A 26,170-nucleotide genomic window follows, 5' to 3' on the forward strand; every position below is an offset into this window, starting at 1 on the left:
TTTTAATTTTGCTGATATTAAATAAATAAAATTAAAATTTTACACACAAAAATAAATTAGAAAATGTTCCTGCAGAGAGGACAACTGCTCTTGTTACTAGTACTGAACCATTTATACTGAAAGGAAAATAATAAAATAAATAATAACTGAACAAATGAGTGTAATATCTATTCACTGTATCAACACTCAATAAAATACATGTACATGCACTACCTTACCAGACATGATGAATGGAATCTCTTCTTGCAAGTTCTACATATCATTTTAGGTAGTGAATAATTAGATCCATGAATGATACTGAAGCATATCATGCAGTCATCCAAACCAGCAAAATGTTTATCAAGATTACTCTTCCATAATAATAATCCTTCCAATATAGAACCATTCTAATGAAGGAGAGAGAATGAGATACATAATATGCCATTATTTTAATGAAAAAATAATGTATCAAACATACATGTATATGTACTAACATAAATAGGCTATGGTGTCTGGAGTATCAGTAATGTAACACCTGAGTCTCTGCCCTTAGCTTCACCTCAAGCAGATATCTCAGTCCTCAGGTATTACATTACTTATACACATACATGCATACTATACAGCCAGAAATATTGGCGAGGAATTAATATTGGTGGATGATAAAATCCGCCAATTTGTGTTAATCTATTTTGGGTGTGGTTGTTCATCACGTCATCTTGTCTTCACATGCATCATGCTAGTACAAGAAATCAAACTAAGATGCTGCATTATTTCAAAACTTCGCCTATTGTTTGGGTCCAAAAGGATTTAGAAACATGATGCCCTTGAATACAACTCTCAATCGTTACTTCACACGCTTCATCATCCTTGAGCGAGTCCTCGAGCTCTTTGTCGGCCGTGTTTAGCTCTCTTTTAATTAATTTAAAGGCGTGGCGTAACAATTAATATTTTCTAATTTTAATAAAAAATAATTTTCAAGTCATAATCACCAAATTAAAATACCGCCAATCACATTTTTTTGACAAATTGCCAAATAAAACTCTCACCAATATTTCCGGCTGTACGGTACGTATACATACAACATAGAAGGGTAGTATTTAATTCACCCACTCACTTGATTAGCAACAAATGAGCTAAGTTGTAGTAGCCATTTCCTCCACAAAGAGAGATCAACCTTAGCTCTCTTCCCTTCTTTAATGGTTGGAGGTGACAATGGATAGTTATCAGGTATACACACAGTCAGTTCTATACTGAACTCATCTACCCTGTATACCACATTAATCTCACTAACACCACCACAGACCCTCACCTAATAGTACATAGTGTATGGGAACATTTGTATAGGGAAAGTTTTAGTGGGTATGAAAGAATGTGCAGGTGTACATGTATATGTACATATATGTACATGATGTAGTGGGGAAAGGATAGAGGGAGAGAGAGAGAGAGGAAATGAAATCAATCATTAACAGTTTAGGATACAATATCTATACAACATTAGATTTAAGGCTGGTTTACAATATTACGCTAGTCCTGACGTTATGTAGATGCAGGAATAGAATCAGGTTCTATTCTAGTGGAAAACATGCGTCAAAAGGTCAAATCGCCCACGCTTTTAATTAAAAATTGACAGTACATTGGCCTAATGTCATATTGTAAACTAGCCTTTAGTTTAGGAGGCACATACATATAATAGATGTATACATGTACCGTATTTCCTTAAATAAAAGCCCGGGCGTCTATTTCCTAAAATGGTATTTGGATCTCGAAAAAATATATAAAAAATAAAAAAAATTAGGCCCAGAGCAGGGTTCGAACCCGTGACCTCATGCTTTTGACTTCTGTAACTTCAGGCATTATCCACTAGACTACTGAGTCACTCCTAGGCCTGTGTTGCGTATTTATAGTTAAATTGTATTGCTACCCCGGCGTTTATTCAAATGCGGCTTCTATTTAAGGATTTACGGTACATGTACATGTGTTCTGCATGTGATGAGCATGTGCTAACCTCAAGGTTTCCTATTTTAGTATTTGAGGACATGCTCTCAACCTCTTGCCTCCATAACCTCTGACTTACATGTTTAGCTGTAAAACTATAAATAAAAACAATAAAAATATAAACAGAAATAATAAAAAATATACATACATGTACATAAATAACACATTGAATTTTTGTACACAAATGTATTAATATGAAGTATGAACATGATTGGTAGATTGCCAAAATGATTCTTAATGATTGCTAAAATGTTATGTACATGCATGTACATATGTTGACTTATCATATTGTACCTGCTTATTAAATTGCTTGTTTGTCTATCCAGTGTTAAGTACCATTGTCTTAATAAATGAGGAATGTACTGGGCAACAGACATGTACAGGCAATTGGATAATAATGATAATGAGGACTCCATTGATACTATAAAGAGAAAGAGAAAGAGAAAGGGAGAGAGAAGGTGAAGAATAATGATTTAAGAAGGAGAGGGAGAGAAAAGAGAGAGATAGAAAGAAAGAGAGAGGGTAAAAAAGAATAAAGAAATAAGACTGTACATGTACATGTACTTTTAAGCTAGATCATGAGGAAAGGAGAGAGAGAGACAGATACGACAGACATTTTAATCTTTTTAGTACCTTTAATTGATTCAATGTTCATGTTAGTAGTCACAGTTGAATCACAGAACTGTGTTATACCTTGTAATAGAGGAAAAAGCAGGCCACACCCCTTCACCCAATCAATTAACTGGACTCGTACCTAATAACTACTTAATGACTATTAATTAACTACTTAATAACTAACCTCCAAGTGACACTTCCCTATTGTTTCTATTATCAGTAGCCATAGCAACACGTAGCTTGTGGTATGGACAATGTCGTGGTGGTCGTTGTAGATCAAGTTTAGATCAATTTTTTCAAGTATTGAATCAATGACACTTTGAAATGAAGAAACACTAAAGAAAGAAAGGACAGGGTTTTTAAACGGCTGAAACCTTACATTTTTATTACATTATCTGATACATATTGATATCTTTATGCCACATAGAGTTTGAGTTGATTCCAATCAAAACTAAATTTTTACAAGTTTTTAAAGTTGCTCAAAAATTAGGCTAAAGTCCTTGTACTAAAGTACAGGGTCTTTGGCTAAATTCAACAAAAAATGAAAAAGAGAGAATTCTCCATTTTTATTACATTTTCTAATACATATTGATGTACTTATGCTATGTAGAAAGTTTGAGCAGATTCCGACTTAAATTTTTAAAGTTATGACCATTTGTTAAAATCGGCCAATTTCTGAAAAATCCCTGTACTATAGCCCATGGTTTTTTCCGAAAAATGGCTAAAAAATCACCCCCAATTTTTATTACATTTTCTGATACATATTGATGTACTTATGCTGTGTAGAAAGTTTGAGCTGATTCCGACTTAAATTTTTAAAGTTATTACCATTCATACATATCTGGATAACATGGATTATAGAGTGTTACTATTAATAAAACACATTATGATTACCTAATTTGTTTTGATTCTTTTTTTAGCTTCTCCTCCTCCTCAGTCACTATTCTCACTAATAATAGGCTCCTATATCAATTAATTAAAAACAATTAATTGATTAATTAATAAACTAAATACACGCACCTTCTTGTCAATTTACATGCCACTAGCTGATCAAAGTAAAGTGGAGATCTCGTCACCATAACAACAAGCTCCTCCCACTTTTCGATTGAAGGACCAGTAGCTAGTAAGTCCAAAATACGACACGTATGATACCTTAGCAACCGGCTCTCGTAACTAGGGGGTGTGGTCAAATATTTGATGAATATCGGTAGCAGTAGATCCACAATACTGTGACTAAAAAACTCCACCCACTCACTGTGCTCGTTAATGAGGTGGGCAGGACTCTTGTTACTAAAAATAGTCTGGAGCGATTCCAATAGCTGTAACCCATGGCAACATAAAACCACACCCTCTAATGAAACTGGATCCGAACAATCGACAAGTAACTATAATTAAAAATAAAAGTAGGCGTGACTAATGGGTGTGGCTTACTTGAACAATAGTTACAAGAGTACAAGAAAGGAAGTCCCAGTATTGTGAAATAGACTCGTGTGATGAGACCACACCCACTAATAATCGTAGCACTGAGAATACCATTGGATCACGGGACACCTCCAGCAAACTAAAAATTTAATGGGCAATCAGTAAAATTAAAGAGCTAAATTTTTTTACTACAACATGATTATACATGTACTTTTAATTAATTTTATTAATAAAACTAAAAAAAAAATAAAATAATAAGTAGCAATTAAAATAGCAATTAATCTAATAAACAACAAGTCGGTTATTTTTAAGATCACAAACATACAATAATCCATCTTTATCAAATCTTAATCCTGTTGGTTTATTAAACTGCTCAATATTACTGCCTTTACTTCCAAACTTCCTAACAAACGCACCATCACTAGTGAAGACTGATATACGATGATTGCCCCCTTCACTAACATACACTAGACCAGTAGCTGCAGTGTCTATTGTTATACCATGTGGCTCCTTAAGCTGTCCAGGACCAGATCCTTCAGTACCAAACTGATCCACAAATTTTCCATCTGGAGAGAACTTCTGAATGCAATGATTACCACGATCAGCAACATACACTAATCCTTGACTGTCAATAGCAATGTCACGTGGATACTGAAACTGTCCATTAGCTGATCCTTTACCACCAAATAAATGAGAGAAGGCTAGATCAGGATTCAAGACTTTTACACGATGATTATCCCTATCAGCAATATAAACCTGTCCTGTTATAGGAGAAATGGCTATACCACGAGGAAAGACATATTGCAGTGCTCCACTGCCCCACTTACCAACTGATGCTTTAAGGTATCCATCTATGCTTATCTTCTGGATCCTGTGATCATCAGATACAAGAATGAAGTTGTCTGGAGAAATGGCTATGCCATGAGGAGAAGAAAACTTGACATTACCAGATTTCACTTTCTTTCCTTCTCTATCCAGTATTGTTACACAGTTGCGATTAGCCTCAGATATTATAACATGATTATCATCACTTACAGCAACTCCCCAGGGACCCTTAAGTTCAGTTATAGTACGTACTGGAGTGATGTTATCAAGGTAAGGATTGATAGGGATGACTAGTGAGGTATCCTCAAGATCTACATCATATACTTGTACTTTTACTGTATGAGTACCACTGGTTGAAGGGTTACACTGTATCCTATACACTCCAGGATCAGTGCTGGTGGTAGTGACTGTAGTGTGAATGGGTTGATCACCTTTATCAACTGGTACTAGACTACACCTCAGAGAAGAGACGGGAACACACAAAACAGATGAATCTGGTGCCTCCATTGATAGTGAAAACGATACTGCTTTGTCAGCAGGTGTAATACAATCAATCTTCTTCACTCTACACTGCTGTAGTGCAGTAGAGGTCACAATATCTCCAATGTGATGTAGTGATTTGATATCTTTACTCAATACAAAGTCGGCTTTTTCCTTTGGATGTAACTCCTCCACATTGATCCCTGCAGTAACTTCACTCATACGCTCCATCATCTGGTTCTTAGACCTCAGGACTTGTTGACGACTGCCTGTCTCCAGACTCTGTTCTACATAATCTTCAACATCCTCCAGAAGACTCAAACTCATTTCTGCTGATTTTATTTGCACTGACAGCACCTTTAGTTTATCATCAGTGACCCTCTTTGCCTGCTCAGTCAGTTTCCTCTCTGACTGACGAAGAACATTCATCATTTCCTCTACCATTTCATGTATTTCTTCTAAGACTCCTTCTCCTCTCTCTCTGATCTCACCCTCTCTCTCTTCTAGAGCAGACAGGACCTTCTTGAGTGCTTCCTTCTTTCCCTCAACTGGTGATAGACATTCTCTTAACTTTTGACAGTGTTTAGGATAACTGTCAGTGATTAAGCTATATTCATGATGTTTGTGATCATGAAATTGACAGGTAACACAGATTACTGTATCACATGTTTCACAGAATAGCTCCAAAGGCTTTCCATGATCACTACATGTAGCCTCTTGAGGATGAGGTAAAACTGCTGTTTTCTCCATATCACTGTGTATCTCTTTGAGGTTGTTGAGAGTGAATGCTACAGGAAAGGCTCCTGCTCCTTCTTTTGGTAACTCTGTACAATGACGACAAGTGGGACAAGAGAGGTAATAGGTCTCATTCTTCTTATCCAGAGGTAATCCCTCCAGACACTGCTCACAGAATGAATGTAGACAAGGTAAAGTCTTAGGGTTGGTATAGTGGTCAAGACACACAGGACAGGTGAGCTGTTCCTCCAGTTTGAGGAGAGAAGATGAAGATGGTTTGGTTGCCATTTTAAGAAAAAAATAAAATTATGCACGTAAAGCAAGATCGAAAAATGAAGAGAGATAAAGGTAGAAGATGGTAAATGAAGATAGAGCAAGAACGAATAATAAGAAAATAAAGAAATCAGAATGAACGAGAATTAAAAAATGGTAGAGAAGAAGAGAGGGCAGGTAGACACAAAAAGTGGGCGTTACCTTAAATATATTCAAAGATCTTGTGACTAAAGAAAGTTATGATAGCACATAATGAATACTGGCTTTACCATAGTAACCAGTGGGAAATACTGTACATTACATTACATTACATTATATTATACATTATAAATACATTATATTATATTATATACATTGAATTAGAATAGGAGATGAAAAATATAATTAGTAACAACAAATTAAAGTAAATGTATATAAGGACATTCACTTACTTCCCTCCTCCAAACAGGTTGAGCTGATCCTGATACTGTACTATAGAGCTCAGTACAGTATTGATAGACTCATTGTACTGTACAGTGTTGGGTGATGTAATGTATAGCAATGAGCAGACTTGACAAGGATCTAGAGAAATAAAATACATGTACATATAAATTGCTTTAAAATTGAACATTCAGCATGTGCATCAGAATAAGTACTTTTCTGGCAAAACACTAATTACTTCTATAGTACAGGGACTTTGGCTTGATTTTAGAGCAACTTAAAAATTTTTTTGAAAATTCAATTTTGATAGGGATCACCTCAAACTTTCTACACAACAAAAAACATGTATATGCATCAGGAAAAATTATAAAAATGAAGAATCTTCTCCTTTTAATTTTTGGCAAAATTTGGTCTGACACCATGTACATGTACTACATAGTACAGGGACTTTAGCCTGATTTTTGAGTACATTGTACATTGCATGCTAAGCTATACCTTCACTAACTATCAGTGGTATATCAAGTTTATTCTTAATGGGAGCTAGTACAGTCCATAGAGTGGCATCAGACTCTTCCAATATCAACTGAATGATAGAATCATCTTTATAACTCTTCACTTCTCCTCCTCCTTCTTCTCTTTTTGAATCTTCTGGTACATTCTCTTCCTCCAGCTCTGGCTTATAATGTTCCAATAAATGAGAGAGGGAGAGAAGAGAAATGAACTGATCAGAACATCTGTGGGAGAGACAGATTAACATAGAAGGTAGTACAACTATTAATTTTATTTTTAACGACCTGGGGGCATAGCCCCCAGGTCGTTCCTATGATTGATTTCACCGTTGCGCTATCTATTATATATATTTATTTATTTATTTGTATGTCCACACTTACATTTCTTCTATACACGTTGTATTGGAGAAATAACAAGCCTTAGCAACCACCCGCCCACGCTCCTTTACGTGAGTGGGTGTGGCCACAGCAAACAAAATGGCGGCTTACACATGGGACAAAGTTAAGAGCTTTCTAACAGCAAGACAACATAGAGATACTGTCTAAAGACTTCTCTAGAAGCATTAGAAGGTAGAGAGAACCTCTATAAGTATTAATAATGACCAAGTTGTACTTGCAAGGAAGTGAAATCAATTATAGGACTATTTTTACACTGTTACGCTTGTTAATTTCAATTAGTGCCTTTCTTACATTATACGTGTACAGTGTACATGTACATGTATCAAATTAAAATACAAAATCAATAATTAATATCTTATTTGTGGTAGAATATTATACTTACCTTTTCAATAATGATTGGATTGTTGGTAAAGCCGAACACTTTCTTGATTGAACTAGCGACTTCAATGAAGATCTAACTACAGGCAGTATAAGAGAAGACTAGAGAGAGAGAGAATTCAAATTAACAAATTAATAGTACGTAATAGTATGCATACATGTACATGTAATTTTAATAGATTTAGCAAAAAGTAAAAATTCTAAAATAAAATGCAATTCATAAATTAATAACATCATTTACACATGTACAACGTAACTAAAATGCTAGAAATAATAGTCAATTCCCTAATACAATAAAACACTATTAACTTACTAATAAAGATTCCTCAAAAGATTCTAAAATCACGATGCTCAATAAAGATGTGACCACACCCATTAACCACACCTCCTCATTAACCTCCCCCTCACCACGACCACCTTCTGGTAACCATAGCAACAACACATCAACCAATGGGTATCCATCCAGCCCTTCTCCAACGAGATGCTGTAGAGAGGGAAGATCACATGAGCCGAGAGAAGGGAGGAGAGAGAGAGAGAGGGAGAGAGGGAGGGAGGAAGTGAGAGAGAGAGGAGAGAGAGAGGGGGAGAAGTAGAGGTCGCCATGGCAACACTGGAGCAGCAACTGAGGTGTGATGTAATTAGTCTAAAAAAGAAATTAATTTTAAGAACCAAAAATAAAATACATATAAAATTGTATGCGCAAATAAATAAATAAATAATAAATACAAAAACAATGTTATAGTTATACTTTATCTTTCATTGCTTTGTCCAGGGTAGGTTGGAAGAGTGTCCATGATGAGGAGAGAAGAGAAGAATGGAGACACTGGAATACAACACCATGAAACAATACACTAAAATAAAATAATAATAATAATAATAATGATAATATTAACAATTATTATTATTATTGTCCCAGTTCATCCTTATCTTACTCGATTTCTCCCAATTGATACCTATCTACATGTACGTGCACTTTTAAACTTTAAAATATACAGATCCTCACTAAATAAGACTAAAGTAGTCTTCTCTCCCTCCCTCACTCCCTCCCTCCCTCCCTCTCTCTCTCTCTCTCCCTACTTACTCCCTCACTCCCTTCCTCCCTCCCTCCCTCTCTCTCTCTCTCTCTCTCTCTCCCCTACTTACTTTGTTATATCACTATTATTATTATCATTATTATTATTGACAGAGTCCATTATGATACCAGCTGCATTATTTAAATATTTATTAATATCGTTAGAAGAGGAATAACAGTCAACAAGATGCCGATAAGTGCTCACTACTGATACACACAACTCAATATCTAACAACAAAAAAATAATAACAAATAAATATATAATGTATATGTACATGTACCTGTTGCTTTCAATAGCCATTTTAATAAATATGATAACAGCCTGTCCATTTCATCGAGACATAACTACAGTATGAATCAAAAATATAATACATACATTAAAATTAAGAGCTTTAACCACTAAAAATTTGACAATTACATGTACATGTATTTATTAAATATATCCACCAAAATTACTACAATAGGCTGTAGCTATACAGTAATTACTGTACATGTATAATAGTACATGTTGTACATGTACATGTACATATACTTACAGAAATTGATTTTGAGTTCATTAATGAAAACAGTTTCAACAGCTGGAACTTCTCCCTCCTTTTATCCACAGGGCCAGCCACACTCTCACCCTCTCCTCCCTCCCTCACTGATAACAGATCAACCAACCAGTGAATGATATCAGTGAAGAGGAGGGACTGGGAGGAGAGAGAGGGAGAGAGGAAGAGAGAGTGGAGGAAGGAGGAGTAGTGAGGGTTGGTGAGGGAGGAGGAGGTGGGGAGAAGAGAGGAATGTAGCTGAGTGGAGATGTAAGTGAAGTCAGTGTCATGATGATGGATGGAGAGCTAGAGGGAGAGAGAGAAGGAGAGAGAGGGAGGAAGAGAGGGAGGGAGAGAGAGAGAGAGTGAGTGAGAGAGAGAGAAAGAGAAATTGAAAGGTAAAAATGAAAACAAAAAGGAGAATCATTAAAATACCTTTACACAACACAAAACATTTATTCAAGTACTTTGCAATAGAGAAAACAATTCCATACAAATATTACCAAAGCAAGCTCCCCCCAAAAAAACACCACACGATTAATACACACTAACCCACTGAAAAATTAACATGATAATTATCACTATCTTATAACAACATTACTACACTTTACATAAACTATCAATCAACACACATATACATATACATGTACATGTACATATACATGTAGGTCACATGATCTAGTAGCTTATCAGAAAATGGCCAGCAAGCAAGTCAAGACAGACTCTACACTCTCCCTCTCTCCCTCTTCTCCTCAAAACTCGAAATGTCCTCCAACCTGCTCTATGCCAAAGATTTACGGGATAGTAGAATCAAAGAAGGCCACTTTAGTTCTAATTTGGAGTGCCATCATACACTTCTTCTACATATTATACCTAGTCAATCCTTCAGATGAGAAGTACACTATAGCAGGTGCTTTATTTGGATTTCTACTCATCCTCTATCCTCTATCGGGCTGGATTGCAGACGCTTTTCTAACACGTTTCTGGACCATGTTTATTGGGCAGTTACTAGTAATAGTAGGCTCTTTTGTCACAACGCTCCTTCGGTTCTATACATCGGCATCAGTTCAGTTGATAGGACTGATGATATCAGCTAGTGGACAGGCTCTATTTGAAGTTAATGCTATTCAGTTTGGTCTGGATCAGTTACAGACCCATTCCACTGATAATTACAGATATTATGTGTACTGGTACTACTGGACGATGGAACTGGGACATTTTCTCTATGGGACTTTTGTTTGTATAGGTATGTTGACACACAAAACATGCTAAGTGAGCTAAACAGAATGAGCTTCATTAGCTGACAAGCACTACAAAATAGTACATGGCTTTTGGAGCAACTTTAAAAATTCGTAAAAAATCTAATTTTGATCGGATTCAGCTCAAACTTTCTAAACAACATAAAACATGTATATGCATGAGGGAAAATTATAAAAATGGAGAATTCTCTCCTTTTCATTTTTGGCGAAATTTGGTCAAAAACACTGTACTATAGTACACGGACTTTAGCTTGATTTTGGAGTAACTTTAAAAATTCATAAAAAATCTAATTTTGATCAGAATCAGCTCAAACTTGCTACACAACATAAGAACATGTATATGCATCAGGAAAAGTTATAAAAATGAAGAATTCTCTCCTTTTCATTTTTGGCGAAATTTGGCCAAAGTCCCTGTACTATAGTACAGGGACTTTAGCTTGATTTTGGAGCAACTTTAAAAATTTGTAAAAAATCCAAATTTGATCGGAATCAATTCAAACTTGGTACACAACATAAGGAACATGTATGTGTATCAGGAAAAATTATAAAAATGGAGAATCCTCTCCTTTTCATTTTTGGCGAAATTTGGCAAAAAACACTGTACTATAGTACAGGGACTTTGGCTCAATTTTGGAGCAACTTTGAAAATTTGTAAAAAATCCAAATTTGATTGGAATCAACTCAAACTTGCTACACAACATAAGAACATGTATATGTATCAGGAAAAGTTATAAAAATGGAGAATTCTCTCTTTTCATTTTTGGCGAAATTTGGCCTGAGACCCTGTACTATAGTACAGGGACTTTGGCCCGATTTTGGAGTAATTTTAAAAATCCATAACCATTCATAAATGATGAAGAAAATCATTCTATACATATAGCTACTGTTCTACTTTATAATTCATTTTTAATTGCAAATTATTATTATTATTATTATTTATTCATTTATTTATTTACAGGCAGAGGCTATGCAGACAATGAAGCTACTCATGACATCACTGGTGCCATATTCTCCAGCATACAGATCTCACTCCTCATACTCATGACAATACAAATGCTTTGCTGGCGTCGGAAATTCTACAACCACCAGACAGGATCCCACCCCTTCAAACTAATAATCCAAGTACTTAATTACTCACGAAAGCACCGACGCTCCGCCCACCCAATTAGTGCCTTCCAATACACAGATAACGAGGTACCATCTTGTCTTGACCGCTCTAAATATAAATATGGCGGACCTTTTACAACGGAGCAAGTCGAAGACGTTAAAGTATTCTTTTATATATTATTGCTGCTTGTTCCTCTTTCAGCTATTTATTTTGTTGATGAGCTCCATACACTAGCATACCAGTTCATATCAGATGAAGAATTAAAAGATAGACTTCCTTATGGAAAGTGTCTATTAGTTGAAGTCCCGAGTTGGATTCGTAGCGCCTTAGCTTTCTTTCTCATCCCAGTTTATATTTTTCTAATCAGTCGGGTTACAAACCGTTTCGCTTATCACACCTCGTTGCTATGGCGACTCGGAATCGCACTCTGTCTCACTTTCGCCGGAGTGTTGACCTTATTTGGACTCCAACTAGACATAACACTCCATAAAATGTCAAATATCACTGAATTCGTCTCAGAAACTTGTAACTCCACCAACATCATCAACTACAACTGGCTATTGGTGCCGGAGGTTCTAAACGGTCTAAGTTACGTCATAATTTTCTCTTCGACGCTTGAATTCGTCTGCGCCCAATCTCCATACAGTACGAAAGGTTTTCTAATCGGAATCTGGTTCTCCTTCCAAGGCATAGACAGTGTTATCCTCGCACTGCAGAGATTTTTCGAGCTAGACTGTTATTTTGGATACTACATTGCTAAAGGGATATTAATGATGGGGCTAATGATACTATTTCTATTTAGTGCCCGGGTATATCGCTATAGACGAAGACAGGATAAAGACACTAGGACTATCATTGAGGAGTATTACAATACGAAAGGATTGGAGGATAGTGAGGACAATGATTATAATAATAGTAACAACAGTGTGAACAGGTATTTAGATTATACAGCGTTAAATTATTGATGTATTATTATTATTATTATTATTAATTTTTGTACTCACTTGGTTCAGGATTGCAGGTAGTAATTTCGAGTTTGCCTATTGTAATAAAGAATAATGACAATAAATATACATACAGGCATTTTAATTATTTTTTAAATTTTTTTGGTAAAGGAAACATATATTTTTGTATTTTAAAAATAAGATAATTTCTAAAAATTATCCTGTACTATAGCCCATACTTTTTTCCAAAAATTGTCGTTAAAAACACCTTATAAATTACATGTATGTTAGCAAATTTAATCATAATTAATTAATTAATTACTTGACAAATTTCCATTAACATCTTCCGAACTGACTCAGTCGATAATACATGTACATGTACATCATTGACTCCGCCTCTTTTCCCGCCCCTTCCAGCGTACAGCACATTAACACAGCAATCAACCAGCAGCTCCTCTCTCATCTCAGTATCACTAAAAGAACATGCGAACATTTCAGGCGACACGCCTCCAACAGACACGCCCCATTTCTCTGCCTCTTTTCCAGACTCTGCCTCAATTCCACTATCCAATAACTCAATTAGGTACTTCGCCAAGCTATAATGGGCATCACCCTCAACACCTTCCTTATAAGGACATCCGACGAGTCGTGTCACATGATCGACCCACGCAGAGGTCATGTGACTGATAGCGGAGAGAAGAGACGAAGCTAGTTTAATGTGAGAGAGAGAATTTGAGTATCTGGTGAGACAATCCGATATTAGTTCACATGTTAACGGTAACATGTACTGGGAGGTGGAGGGAGAGACGAGGGTGAGAGAAGAAGTAGGCGTGGCTAAAGTAGGCGTGGCTAAAGTGGGTTGCGGGTAAAATTTGACCAGTAAGGTAGAGATAGAGTTTAGACTTTGCTATAAAGAGAGAGAGAGAGAGAATTAAAGTTTATGTACATATACACGTACCTTTACAGTATCATTGATTATTAATCTCTGACACAGGCGATGCGTTAACTCTGATCTCAGTTGATCAAGGTGCGTCATATCTGACTGATATCTCACTGATCTCTTAACGAGCAGGTTGATCAACCAAACGATACAATTGGACACTCCCTCCAACTGTACAGCTGGTACGAGAAACAGATCATCAATTAATTCAATAATCTATAAAGAATAGACACAATAGAAATTCAGTAAATACATAATGTCAATTAAATGGAGCCAAAATACTAAATTGGTATAAGTACAAGTACATGTGATAAATGTTACAGTACATGTAAATCGTTCTCAAATAATTAATTTTGCCAAATTCTAGCCTTTTCTAAAACCACCAATTACATGTACATGTACATCTGGTAATAAATGTAACTCACAATATTAATTAGGTGGCTAATGAAAGGGGTTACCCCAGTGGTATCTCCTCCATCATTAGTGTCCATACAGTAGGAGGAGCATTCAATGAGGGACATTATCAGACTATTAGTGTCTGATGAAGAGCCTTTTGACACCTCTGATGATAAACTGAGGAGAGAGAGAGACAGAGGAAAGACAAATGGTATTTTTGTGTATACATGTACATGTATAGTAGTCAGTAGAAATACATGTATTTTTTAAATGGCCATAACTTGAAAAATTTAAGTCGGAATCAGCTCAAACTTTCTACACAGGATAAGTACATTAATATGTATCAGAAAATGTAATAAAAATTGGGTGTAATTTTTTGACCATTTTTCAGAAAAAACCATGGGCTATAGTACAGGGATTTTTTCAGATTTTAGCCAATTTTAAAAAATGGTCATAACTTGAAAAATTTAAGTCTGAATTAGCTCAAACTTTCTACACAGCATAAGGACATCAATATGCATCAGAAAATGTAATAAAAATTGGGGGTGATTTTTTAGCCATTTTTCCAAAAAAAATCCATGGGCTATAGTACAGGGACTCCCACCAGTTTTTAATATACTGTACATGAATACATGTACACTCACTAACCCTGACTTTAATCTTGTAATAAAATTAATTGATAATCCAGTAGTATCACAGTCAGGTACTTTTAGTAATTGGCTCAGCAGGGGAAGGAGGCATGGGTAGATGATGCTCCCGTTACCATGGCCACCGTTGCCTAGCAACTGCCACACCCCCGGAAGGAGAGCTTTCTGAATGTTCACATGTTGATGCCAACCCTAAAACAAAAATAAATAAATAAATAAATAAACAGAAATAAAATGATTGTGTCAAATGCTAAATTTGTTAAAATTAGTACAGTTAGTATTATAGTACAGTGAATTGCTAGCATCCTGTTGTCTCATGTATTAATGCTTTTAGTACAATAAGAATGAAAACACAATGTCGATAACTTGTCTTATATTGATGAGGATAGTTGGGGGATTTTATAGGCCCACTAAGTAAAAAACAAAAGTTTCGGCTGCACGCACGCACCTTTTTATGCATGCTTTTGTTTATTTAAAACTGCTAAGTGGGCATGTGGTTCTTTTGATTTGTTAAAATTAGTACAGTCAGGATATTATACAGACTTATATCAACCACCTCTTGCTTTTGCTTACTGATTTAAAATGCTGAATAAGGTGGTTCGGTTACAAAACCGCAGACATATTATCATTGTATTACACGAGACAAAGCAAAATGGTTCACATTCTACTAGTTCTGAAAACAAGTTGATTACAAGATCAAAGTAACTTAGTAGTGTATTTAAAGGAAACACTTTCTCTTATTGTCGCACCATTCACTGCCTTCTCTCTCTCGTCCTCATCCTCTACTTCTTTTCACATTCTTGTTTACTCTAACTTCATTTTCTTATCATCCGCTCTTGCTTTACTGTCTTCTACATGTACACGTGTATTTTTATCTCTCTTCATTTTTTGTTCTTGCTTTACGTACATACATGTATTTTATTCTTTTCTTTAAATGGCAACCAAACCATCTTTATCTTGTTCTCCTGGTCTCCTCAAACTGGAGGAACAGCTCACCTGTCCTGTGTGTCTTGACCACTATACCAACCCTAAGACTTTACCTTGTCTACATTCATTCTGTGAGCACTGTCTGGAGGGATTACCTCTGGATAAGAAGAATGAGACCTATTACCTCTCTTGTTCCACTTGTCGTCATTGTACAGAGTTACCAGAAGAAGGAGCAGGAGCCTTTCCTGTAGCATTTCATGTGAACAACCTCAAAGAGATATACAGTCTATTACAGTAAATACCAAATCACTATATCGCGATGAAGATATTGTCTCACTACAGCAGTGTAGAGTGAAGAAGATAGATTGTATTACATTTGCTGGCAAAGAAGTTTCGTTTTCACTATCAATGGAGGCACCAGATTCATCTCTTTTGTCTGTTCCCCTAATTTCTTTCAGGTGTAGTCTAGTACCAGTTGGTAAAGGTGATAAACCCATTGACACTACAGTAACTACCACCAGCACTGATCCTGGAGTGTATAGGATACAGTGTAAACTTTCAACACGTGGTACTCATACAGTAAAAGTACAAGTATATGATGTACACCTTGAGGATACCTCACTAGTCATCCCTTTCAATCCTTACCTTGATAACGTCACTCCAGTACGTACTATAACTGAGCTTAATCGTCCCTGGGGAGTTGCTGTAACTGATAATAATCATGTTATAATAGCCGAGTGTGGTAGTCACTGTGTAACAATACTGGATAGAGAAGGAAAGAAAGTGAAATCATTAGGAGGGGAAGGAGGAAGTGGTAATGTCAAGTTATCTGAACCTCATGGTGTAGCCATTACTACAGACAAATTCATTCTTGTATCTGATAGGCACAAGATCCAGAAGATAAGCATGGATGGAGAATCAGTTGGTGAGAAGGGCAGTGAACCACTACAATTCAATTATCCTCATGGTATAGACATTTCTCCTATAACAGGACAGGTTTATATTATGGTAATGATCGTATAAAAGTTGTGAACCGTGATTTGAAATTTAAATTCTCTCGTTCATTTGGTAGTGAAGGATCAGCTAACGGACAGTTTGAGCGACCAACAGACATTGCTATTGACAGTCAAGGATTAGTGTATGTTGCTGATTGTTGGAATGGTCGCATTCAGAAGTTCTCTCCAGATGGAGAGTTTGTGGGTCAGTTTGGTACTAAAGGATTTGGTCCTGGACAGCTTAGTTATCCATTTGGTATAACAATAGACACTGCAGCTACTGGTCTAGTGTATGTTAGTGAGAGTGGCAATCATCGTATATCAGTCTTCACTAGTGATGGTGTGTTTGTTGGCAATTTTGGAAGTAAAGGCAGTAATATTGATCAGTTTAATAATCCTCGTGAATTAGCATTTGATAAAGATGGATTCTTGTATGTTTGTGATTCTGGTAATGGCCGACTTGTTGTTTATAACGTACATGTACATGTACTTGATTAAATCTTGTTTAATTATTATAATTGTGTTTAATTTTAATAATTTTGTTTCATTATTACTTTTGTGTTTATACTGAGCCCTATATGGCTCTACAGCAGCTTATAACTGTGTAACTCTGTCAAGAATTTTTTCTTTAAATTTTTTTGAATATTAAAAAATTCATTCAAAAAACCAACCAACAACTCAACAACTAGAGTTTAAAGGTCAATTTTTGATCATGAAAGCATTTCAATAACAAAATTTTGGGAGGCATACAACATGTTTGTAATGCACTTACATTTTCATATTTTATGGAAATTTTTATGAGTTTAGATCATTGTGGAAGATTATTTCTTGAGCATGGTCTTATAAAATCCACAAAATTTGATTCTTACAAAAATTTCAGTGTGAACTTACATCAACAAATAAAAAAAAATAAAACAAGCCATGCCATTTTTGTGCTGTATGACCTTCCTTGCTGCTAGGGAAGTCTTTGGATAGCAGTTTAGTCTTATCTTCTTGACCGTTTGCTGCTAATGAGCACATATCACCATTTTATTTAATTGTGACCGCACCCGCTTTCAATGAAGATATTAGGCTGAGGCTCTTTAACTTTAATAATAGTTAGACGACCCTATACTGCCCGTACAGACTCACTCTCAACTTAGTATTATAGTACAGTCAGTATACTTTAGTACTAGAATTATGTTGGCTGTCAAAGTTAGTATAGTCAGTATATTCACTTATACTTTATATAGACTCACATCAGCATGCAGCATGCAACCATCTCTTGTTTTTGTTAAAAATGCTGAATAAGGTACTTCAGCTACTTACAGTGAGTGGGCCTACTGACCTCATTAATTTACCTCAACTGCTGACATCATCTGCTGACTCATTCTACTTCCGAAAGCATGTTGCTTAATAATATTGATCAGTAACATAAAGTAATCCTTGACTGTCAATAGCAATGTCTGTTGGTCGCTCAAACTGTCCGTTAGCTGATCCATAGCTACCAAATGAATCAGATAAGGATAGATCAGGATTCAAGATTTGTATTCGATGATTCTTACAATCAGCAATATAAACCTGTCCTGTTATAGGAGAAATGGCTATACCATACTTATATATACTTTATATAGACTCACATCAGCATGCAGCATGCAACCATCTCTTGTTTTTGTTAAAAATGCTGAATAAGGTACTTCAGCTACTTACATTGAGTGGGCCTACTGACCTCATCAATTCACCTCATCTGCTGACTCATTCTACTTCTGAAAATATACTGCTTACAAGATCAAAACAAAAGAGGTAGTAACAAGTTGCTGTGTATATAAAAAGGAGTCACTGGCCCTCATCCTTCCATCATCTTGATTTTGTTTAACTTATTCACTGCCTTCTCTTCTCATCCTCTGCTTTGCTTCACATTCTCGTTCATTCAGACTTCATTCATTTGTTCTTGCTCTATCTTCAGTCTTCTACCTTTATCTCTCTTCATTTTTTGATCTTGCTTTACGTACACAATTTTATTCTTTTTCGAAATGGCAACCAAACCATCTTCACCTTCCAAGCCTTACCTTGGTAATATCATTCCAGTACTTACACGTATTATAACTGGGATTATTGTTCCCTGGGCAATTGCAGTAAGAGATGATAACCATGTTATAGTAACTGAGCATTTTGATGACTGTGTAGCAATACTGGATAGAAAAGGAAAGAAAGTGAAATCATTAGGAAGAAAAAGAGGAGGTGGTGATTTCAATCTTTTTAATCCTCGTGGTGTAGCCATTACTCCAGACAAATTCATACTTGTATCTGATGATCACAGGATCCAGAAGATATGCATGGATGGATACCTTAACAAACCATTAGGTAAGTATGGCAGTGACCGACAAGAATTCAAGTATCCTCATGGTATAGCCATTTCTCCTATAACAGGAAAGGTTTATATTGCTGATTGTAATAATCATCGTATACAAGTCTGGAATCCTAATCTAACCTTCTCTCATTCATTTGGTAGCTATGGATCAGCTAATGGACAGTTTCAGCGTCCAGCAGACATTGCCATTGACAGTCAAGGATTAGTGTATGTTGCTGATTGTTGGAATCATCGCATTCAGAAGTTCTCTCCAGATGGAGAGTTTGTGGGTCAGTTTGGTACTAAAGGATCTGATGATAGAGAGCTTGAAACGCCTGAAGGTATAGCAATAGACACTGCAGCTACTGGTCTAGTGTATGTTAGTGAGAGTGGCAATCATCGTATATCAGTCTTCACTAGTGATGGTGAGTTTGTTGGGAAGTTTGGAAGTAAAGGCAGTGATGATGGTCAGTTTCATTGTCCTCGTGGATTAGCATTTGATAACGATGGATTCTTGTATGTTTGTGATTCTAATAATAACCGAATTGTTGTTTATAAAATACATGTATGTACTTGATTAACTTTTGTTTAATTATTAATAACTGTGTTTAATTAATAAATTAATTATTACTTTTGTGTTTATACTGAGCCCTATATGGCCCTACAGCAGCATATAACTGTGTAGCTGTGTCAAGCACTTTTTTCTTTAATTTTTTTGTGAATATTAAAAAAAATTCATTCAAAAAACCAACCAACAATTCAACAACTAGAGTTCAAAGGTCAATTTTTTGATCATGAAAGCATTTCAATAACAAAATTTTGGGAGGCATACAACATGTTTGTAATGCACTTACATTTTAATATTTTATGGAAATCTTCATGAGTTTAGATTATTGTGAAAAATTATTTTTTGAGCATGATCTTACAGAATCCACAAAATTTGATTCTAACAAAAATTTCAGTGTCGACTTACATCAACAAATAAAATAATAAAGTAAGAATCCATAAAATTTGCAAGCCTAAAAATCGCTTATACGGTAACCGAAATAATGCTTATTTTGGTTACTGTAATGCTGTATTACGTATTTAAGGACCACCAACTAGTATTTCTCTCCTCCTTCCACCTTCTTCATTTTGTTTTGTTGTTTCATCTGGTCATTAGGACTCTCTCTCATCACTCATTCACTGCCTTCCCTTCTCCCCCTTCTAATTCTCATTCATTTATTTTTTATTCACATGCGCCTTTGTAGTGGCCTATCACTAAATTTGTTAAAATTAGTACTAGATTTATGTTGGCTGTTAAAGTTAGTACAGTTAATATAGTACAGTCAGTATATTCACTTATACTTTGTATAGACTTATGTTGGCATGCAGCATGCATGCACCCATCTCTTGTTCTTGTTTACAATTTCAACAATTCTGAATGACGTGGTTCGGCTACTTACTAAGCCACAGACGTGTCAACATTGTGTTGAATGGGCCTACTGACCTCATCAATTCACCTCATCTGCTGACTCATTCTACTTCTGAAAACATACTGCTTACAAGATCAAAACAGAAGAGGTAGTAACAAGTTGCTGTGTATATAAAAAGGAGTCACTGGCTCTCATCCTTCCATCATCTTGATTTTGTTTAACTTATTCACTGCCTTCTCTTCTCATCCTCTGCTTTGTTTCAGATTCTCATTCATTCAGACTTCAGTCATTTGTTCTTGCTCTATCTTCATTTATCGTCTTCTACCTTTATCTCTCTTCGTTCTTGCTTCACGTACATAATTTTATTCTTTTTCAAAATGGCGACCAAACCATCTTCATCTTCCAAACCTTACCTTGGTAATATCACTCCAGTACGTACTATAACCAAGCTTAAGGTTCCCTGGGGAGTTGCTGCAAGTGATGATAATTATGTTATAGTAACTGAATGGGATGGTCACTGTGTAACAATACTGGATAGAGAAGGAAAGAAAGTGAAATCACTAGGAGGGGAAGGAGGAAGTGGTAATGTCAAGTTTTATTTTCCTCGTGGTATAGCCATTACTCCAGACAAATTCATTCTTGTATCTGATAGTGACAGGATCCAGAAGATAAGCATGGATGGAGACCTTATAGCATCAGTTGGTAAGGAGGGCAGTGGACCACTACAATTCAATACTCCTCATGGTATAGCCATTTCTGCTATAAAAGGACAGGTTTATATTGCTGATTGTAATAATCATCGTATACAAGTCTTGAATCCTGATCTAACCTTCTCTCATTCATTTGGTAGCTATGGATCAGCTAATGGACAGTTTCAGCGTCCAGCAGACATTGCCATTGACAGTCAAGGATTAGTGTATGTTGCTGATTGTTGGAATGGTCGCATTCAGAAGTTCTCTCCAGATGGAAAGTTTGTGGGTCAGTTTGGTACTGTAGGATCTCGTCCTGGACAGCTTAGTTATCTATCAGGTATAGCAATAGGCACTGCAGCTACTGGTCTAGTGTATGTTAGTGAAGAGGGCAATCATCGTATATCAGTCTTCACTAGTGATGGTGTGTTTGTTGGGAAGTTTGGAAGTAAAGGCAGTAATATTGATCAGTTTTATTGTCCTCGTGGATTAGCATTTGATAAAGATGGATTATTGTATGTTTGTGATTGTGATAATTGCCGACTTTTTGTTTATAATGTACAAGTACTTGATTAACTTTTGTTTAATTATTAATAACTGAATTTAAACAACAATAACAACAGTTTATACAGTTTTACAATAGTTTATAACAGTGTACTGTAAATGTGTCAAGCATTTTTCTTTAAAACTTTTTGTGATTATGTCAAATTTCATTAAAAAAATCAACCAACAACAGTTCAATTTTTTGAAAATGAAAGCATTTCAATAACAAAAATTGGGAGACATACATGTACAATATGTTGGCAATGCACTTACATTTTCATATTTTATGGAATTTTTATTATGAGTTTATATTATTGTGAAAAAAAATTTTTTGAGCATAATCTTATACAGCCCACAAAATTTGATTCTTACAAAAATTTCAGTGTGGACTTACATCAACAAATAAAATAATAAAACAAGCCACGCCATTTTTGTGCTGTATGACCTTCCTTGCTGCTAGGGAAGTCTTTGGATAGCAGTTTAGTCTTATCTTCCTGACCGTTTGCTGCTAATGAGCATGCACAGACATGCTAATAGCCGCCATTTTATTTCATTGTGACCACACCCACTTTCAATGAAGATTAGGCTCTTTAACTTTAATAATAGTTAGACGACCCTATACTGCCCGTACAGACTCGCTCTCAACTTAGTGGGCGTTGCCCAATAAATAAATTAATAAATAAAATTATGCATGTACAAATGGAATATGTGTACATGTACATGTATACTTACATCAACAGTGGATATCAGTAGGAGTGATGTTTCCCATAAAGACTGCACTACTGAGGAATGAGGCTCTGATAGTTGAGAGAGGAGGAGAGGGCAGAATGTGTCCGGGTGCTGATTCACGTACTGGGTTGAGCTTATCAGGGCTTTAATTAGAATAATAACTGCATTCCGTATCTAAAGAGTAACAGTCAATATAATTATATAAATAATAGCTGGAAAATTTGGTGAATTAAAAATTTTCTAGTTAATCAAATCGAGCTCAAATTGTAACAAAATTTATCTCTTGTGTCATAAATCAACAAAAAGTTTCATCAAATTTTACACTCCAAAAAATTTTTTAAGGCATACCGTATAGCGGGTAGTTTTGGAGGGAATTAAATTTGGAAAATTTGGTGTTTTGATAGCCATTCGCCAATAATCTGCCATTTTGAGCCATTATGTACGCATGCTCAATGGCACATGGCCACAAATTTGCCAAATTAAAACCCACCAATGACCAAAATTTAGCAATTCGCCAAATTTTAGTTCCTCCAAAATTTCCATGTACATGTACATGTATATTATCATGCAGTATATTCATGCAAAATAAAGTATGGGCTTCTTTTTATTTATATAATAATGCTTCATTTTTGTAGCTTCACTTCAAAGAGGGTACAGTTTATACAAGTATAATAGCTGATAACCACAGACAGAGTCTGGTTGTGCAACCCACAATACCATCACTAAAATATCAGGCTATAAAACCTCCATCACTGTGCATTAATGAGTAACTGCACCATATCGAAATTCCGTGATTTTGAAGTGCCTTACAAAATTTTTGAAAGGGCTTGTGCCCTGCTTTAAATTTAATACATGTAGTAACAAAAGAAAATAAAGAGGAAAACATGTCTTATTAATTTTTCTGATGCATGTGTAAAAACTTTGAATTGATTTTAGATCAAAATTAATGTACCAGTACCAATACCCACTATACAGTACATGTACATTACATTAACGCTTCTCTTACTGAATGGTTCGAATGCTTCAACAGTTTCCACAGTCTCTTCTCCATTACTAATCCTTTCCATATCTCCACCAGCCCTTCCTCCTCCACTGTCTTCCCGAGCTTCTCCAGTGCGTACCCGTAACCACCGATTGCCATTACCACCGTCCGCTCGTACCGTTGTACCCTCTCGTCCTCGGGCATCGTCCTATCGGTAGAACATGAAGTTATAATATGAGGGACTGTGGTAGTCTAGTGGAAGTCTAGTTGTAATTGTGTGTAGTGATTTAGTGAGAAATCTTTAACATAATGATTGAAGTTAAGTGGCATGTAATTAGTTGAATTAGTAGAGTCAAACCACAATTATGCTTATATGTACATGTACATGTACATGTACATGTATTTTCATTAAAGGTGGGTTTATGATGGATTTAGTGCTGCTTAACTTACTTTGGGTCTGAGAAAGTGTCTGGAGATTCTTTTAAGATAATATCACTACAGTACTGAGAGAGAGAGAAAGAATAAAGATACAAAGAGTTAATATAAAGATGGTGCTCTTAGCTTTTTTTTTCTGCCTCTCTTTTCTCTCCCTCCCTCTCTCTCTCCCTCCCTCCCTCCCTCCCTCTCTCTCTCTCTCTCTCTTACATTCACGATTGCTTTCAGTCCAAACTTAATGACATCAGTTTCTTTAGCAGGTGGAAAACAAGCAGAGAATGCCTCCCTAGCAGCTCCTGAGCTAGGAGGATAAGGGTCACACGCCCCAGTCACTAACGGACCAATCAAAGAACGGACGTGAGGTGCGAGGCCACGCCCAACTTTAGAGCCACACCTACCAAGGGCTACATGAGATAATTCTCGTATTTTTCGATCGGTGTCCTTCAAAAAAAGAGACAGATATAGTATTTAAATTTAATAATAATTTAATTAGTTTTTATGGTTGCATATCTCATTCTGTTTATTGGTGAAACATTTTTAGTTTATAATTAACTCAAAGTGCTAAGTACTTTTAATTCTACAAAAAATTATACACTTACATAAATTAACACATGCATGAGCTAAATTTACAATGTACAATGTACATGTATATTCGTATGTACAGTACATGTAGTACATGTTTAATACCGTCTATCTGGAAATTTTTACTGTGATTTAAATTTTACTGGATTAGAATTTCGCAAAAATTAGATTACCCATATAATTACATGCCACATTCAATAATACACGGCACAGTCTTATTTAGTAAAAATTAAGTCACAGCACAATTTTAAACCGCAAAAATTTCCTACCACACTAATTTCCTGATCTACGGTATGCATGAATGAATATACAATGTAGATACACATGTATGTACATGTAAAAGTACTATGTACGTGTATTTGCATGTACTGTATAATGAGTATATTTGCAATGTACATATAGATGCATAAAGTATATGTAGATGCATCATGTAGATGTAATGGCACATGTATGTACATGTATATTCGTATGTACATGTATATTCGCATGTACATGTATATTCGCATGTACATGTATATTCGCATGTACATGTATATTCGCATGTACATGTATATTCGCATGTACATGTATATTCGCATGTACATGTATATTCGTATGTACATGTATATTCGTATGTACATGTATATTCGCATGTACATGTATATTTACAAGTACATGTAGTACATGTTTAATATGCATGAATGAATATACATGTACAATGTAGATACACATGTAGATGTACATGTACACATGTACATGTACATGTATAACGTACTGTTGATAATTTTGCATACATCAGTGGCCACAATTGGAGGCTGGAAGTGACCCCCTCCACAGGTTCCTGTTCACAAAGTGAAATATACTCCTGTAGGGCCTGGAGATGAAATAAAAAAGAGCATGAGTAAGGGGGAGGGAGAGAGAGAGGACTTGCTTTTATTTTGGTTACTGTATCTTTCTTTCCCATTTGTTTTAAAACTACTTGAAATTGCGAGTGAACGCGTAACAAAGACTCATCCAAACCAACACTGCCTGACAAGAGAAAGATAAAGAGAAAATATTCATATTACATCAATTGATATACATGTACATGTACATGTATAGTCATAATTATTTTTAAAATTTAAAATCATCTTTTGCCTCTAATTTATTAAAAAGTACTGGTACTAATTTTAAGGTGCTTTTAATTAGCAGAATTTAAAAATTACATAAGAACATACAATAATTACAATTATTATTATTATTGCAATGTTATTTAATTATTAGGGGCGTACCATCGCTCAGGCTGGCAGAAAGTGTCTCGAATCCAATGAAACCTTCGCCTTTCAATAACTCACTCATGCGACCACTACTGGCAGCCTAGGGAGAGAGAGGGAGGGAGAGAGAAAGAGGGAGGAGAAACAGGATAAAATGGGTCAAAAAAGGAGTAAAAAGGCTCAAAATGTCTGCTCTAGTACCTGTACGTTTCCTTTGACGCGTTGCTCTGTTCCTTTCTTCCCTTTCTTTGGCATTTTGACAAGTTTTTGTCTCACACTCTCTCTCCTTCTCTGATGTGTACCCACGTGATCCACGTCACCATCTCCGCCTAACTCCGTATACGCTTTAAAAGGCGTGGCCGAGTTTTCTTACCCACGTGCAA

General features: G+C 35.7%; 2 protein-coding genes across 2 annotated transcripts; one reads left to right on the forward strand and one right to left on the reverse strand.

The window, feature by feature from the left end:
• Positions 1-26,139, reverse strand: LOC105313760 (E3 ubiquitin-protein ligase listerin-like). The gene is made up of 31 exons (XM_011407440.2): positions 25,989-26,139; positions 25,806-25,890; positions 25,466-25,563; positions 25,310-25,408; positions 24,184-24,414; positions 23,989-24,041; positions 23,563-23,746; positions 22,560-22,730; positions 14,931-15,121; positions 14,312-14,459; positions 13,905-14,102; positions 13,269-13,853; positions 13,007-13,042; positions 9,639-9,941; positions 9,384-9,447; positions 9,174-9,330; positions 8,779-8,881; positions 8,344-8,673; positions 8,035-8,132; positions 7,240-7,478; positions 6,756-6,885; positions 4,021-4,150; positions 3,610-3,974; positions 3,484-3,552; positions 2,774-2,924; positions 2,608-2,728; positions 2,269-2,395; positions 1,985-2,069; positions 1,094-1,288; positions 219-386; positions 1-116 (listed from the first exon to the last, which is right to left on the reverse strand). Exons 1-31 carry the CDS (start codon positions 26,040-26,042, stop codon positions 57-59), a joined length of 5,028 nt encoding a protein of 1,675 aa, XP_011405742.2. The 5' UTR covers positions 26,043-26,139; the 3' UTR covers positions 1-56.
• LOC100635114 (solute carrier family 15 member 4-like) lies at positions 10,158-12,976 on the forward strand. The gene is made up of 2 exons (XM_003388578.2): positions 10,158-10,881; positions 11,853-12,976. The coding sequence occupies exons 1-2, from the start codon at positions 10,332-10,334 to the stop codon at positions 12,965-12,967; spliced, it is 1,665 nt and encodes a 554-aa protein (XP_003388626.1). The 5' UTR covers positions 10,158-10,331; the 3' UTR covers positions 12,968-12,976.
• Positions 26,140-26,170: the final 31 nt, after the last annotated feature.

This window comes from Amphimedon queenslandica, unplaced genomic scaffold (genome assembly GCF_000090795.2).
Source record: "Amphimedon queenslandica unplaced genomic scaffold, v1.1 AMPQUscaffold_13229, whole genome shotgun sequence".
Classification (NCBI taxonomy): Eukaryota; Metazoa; Porifera; class Demospongiae; order Haplosclerida; family Niphatidae; genus Amphimedon; species Amphimedon queenslandica.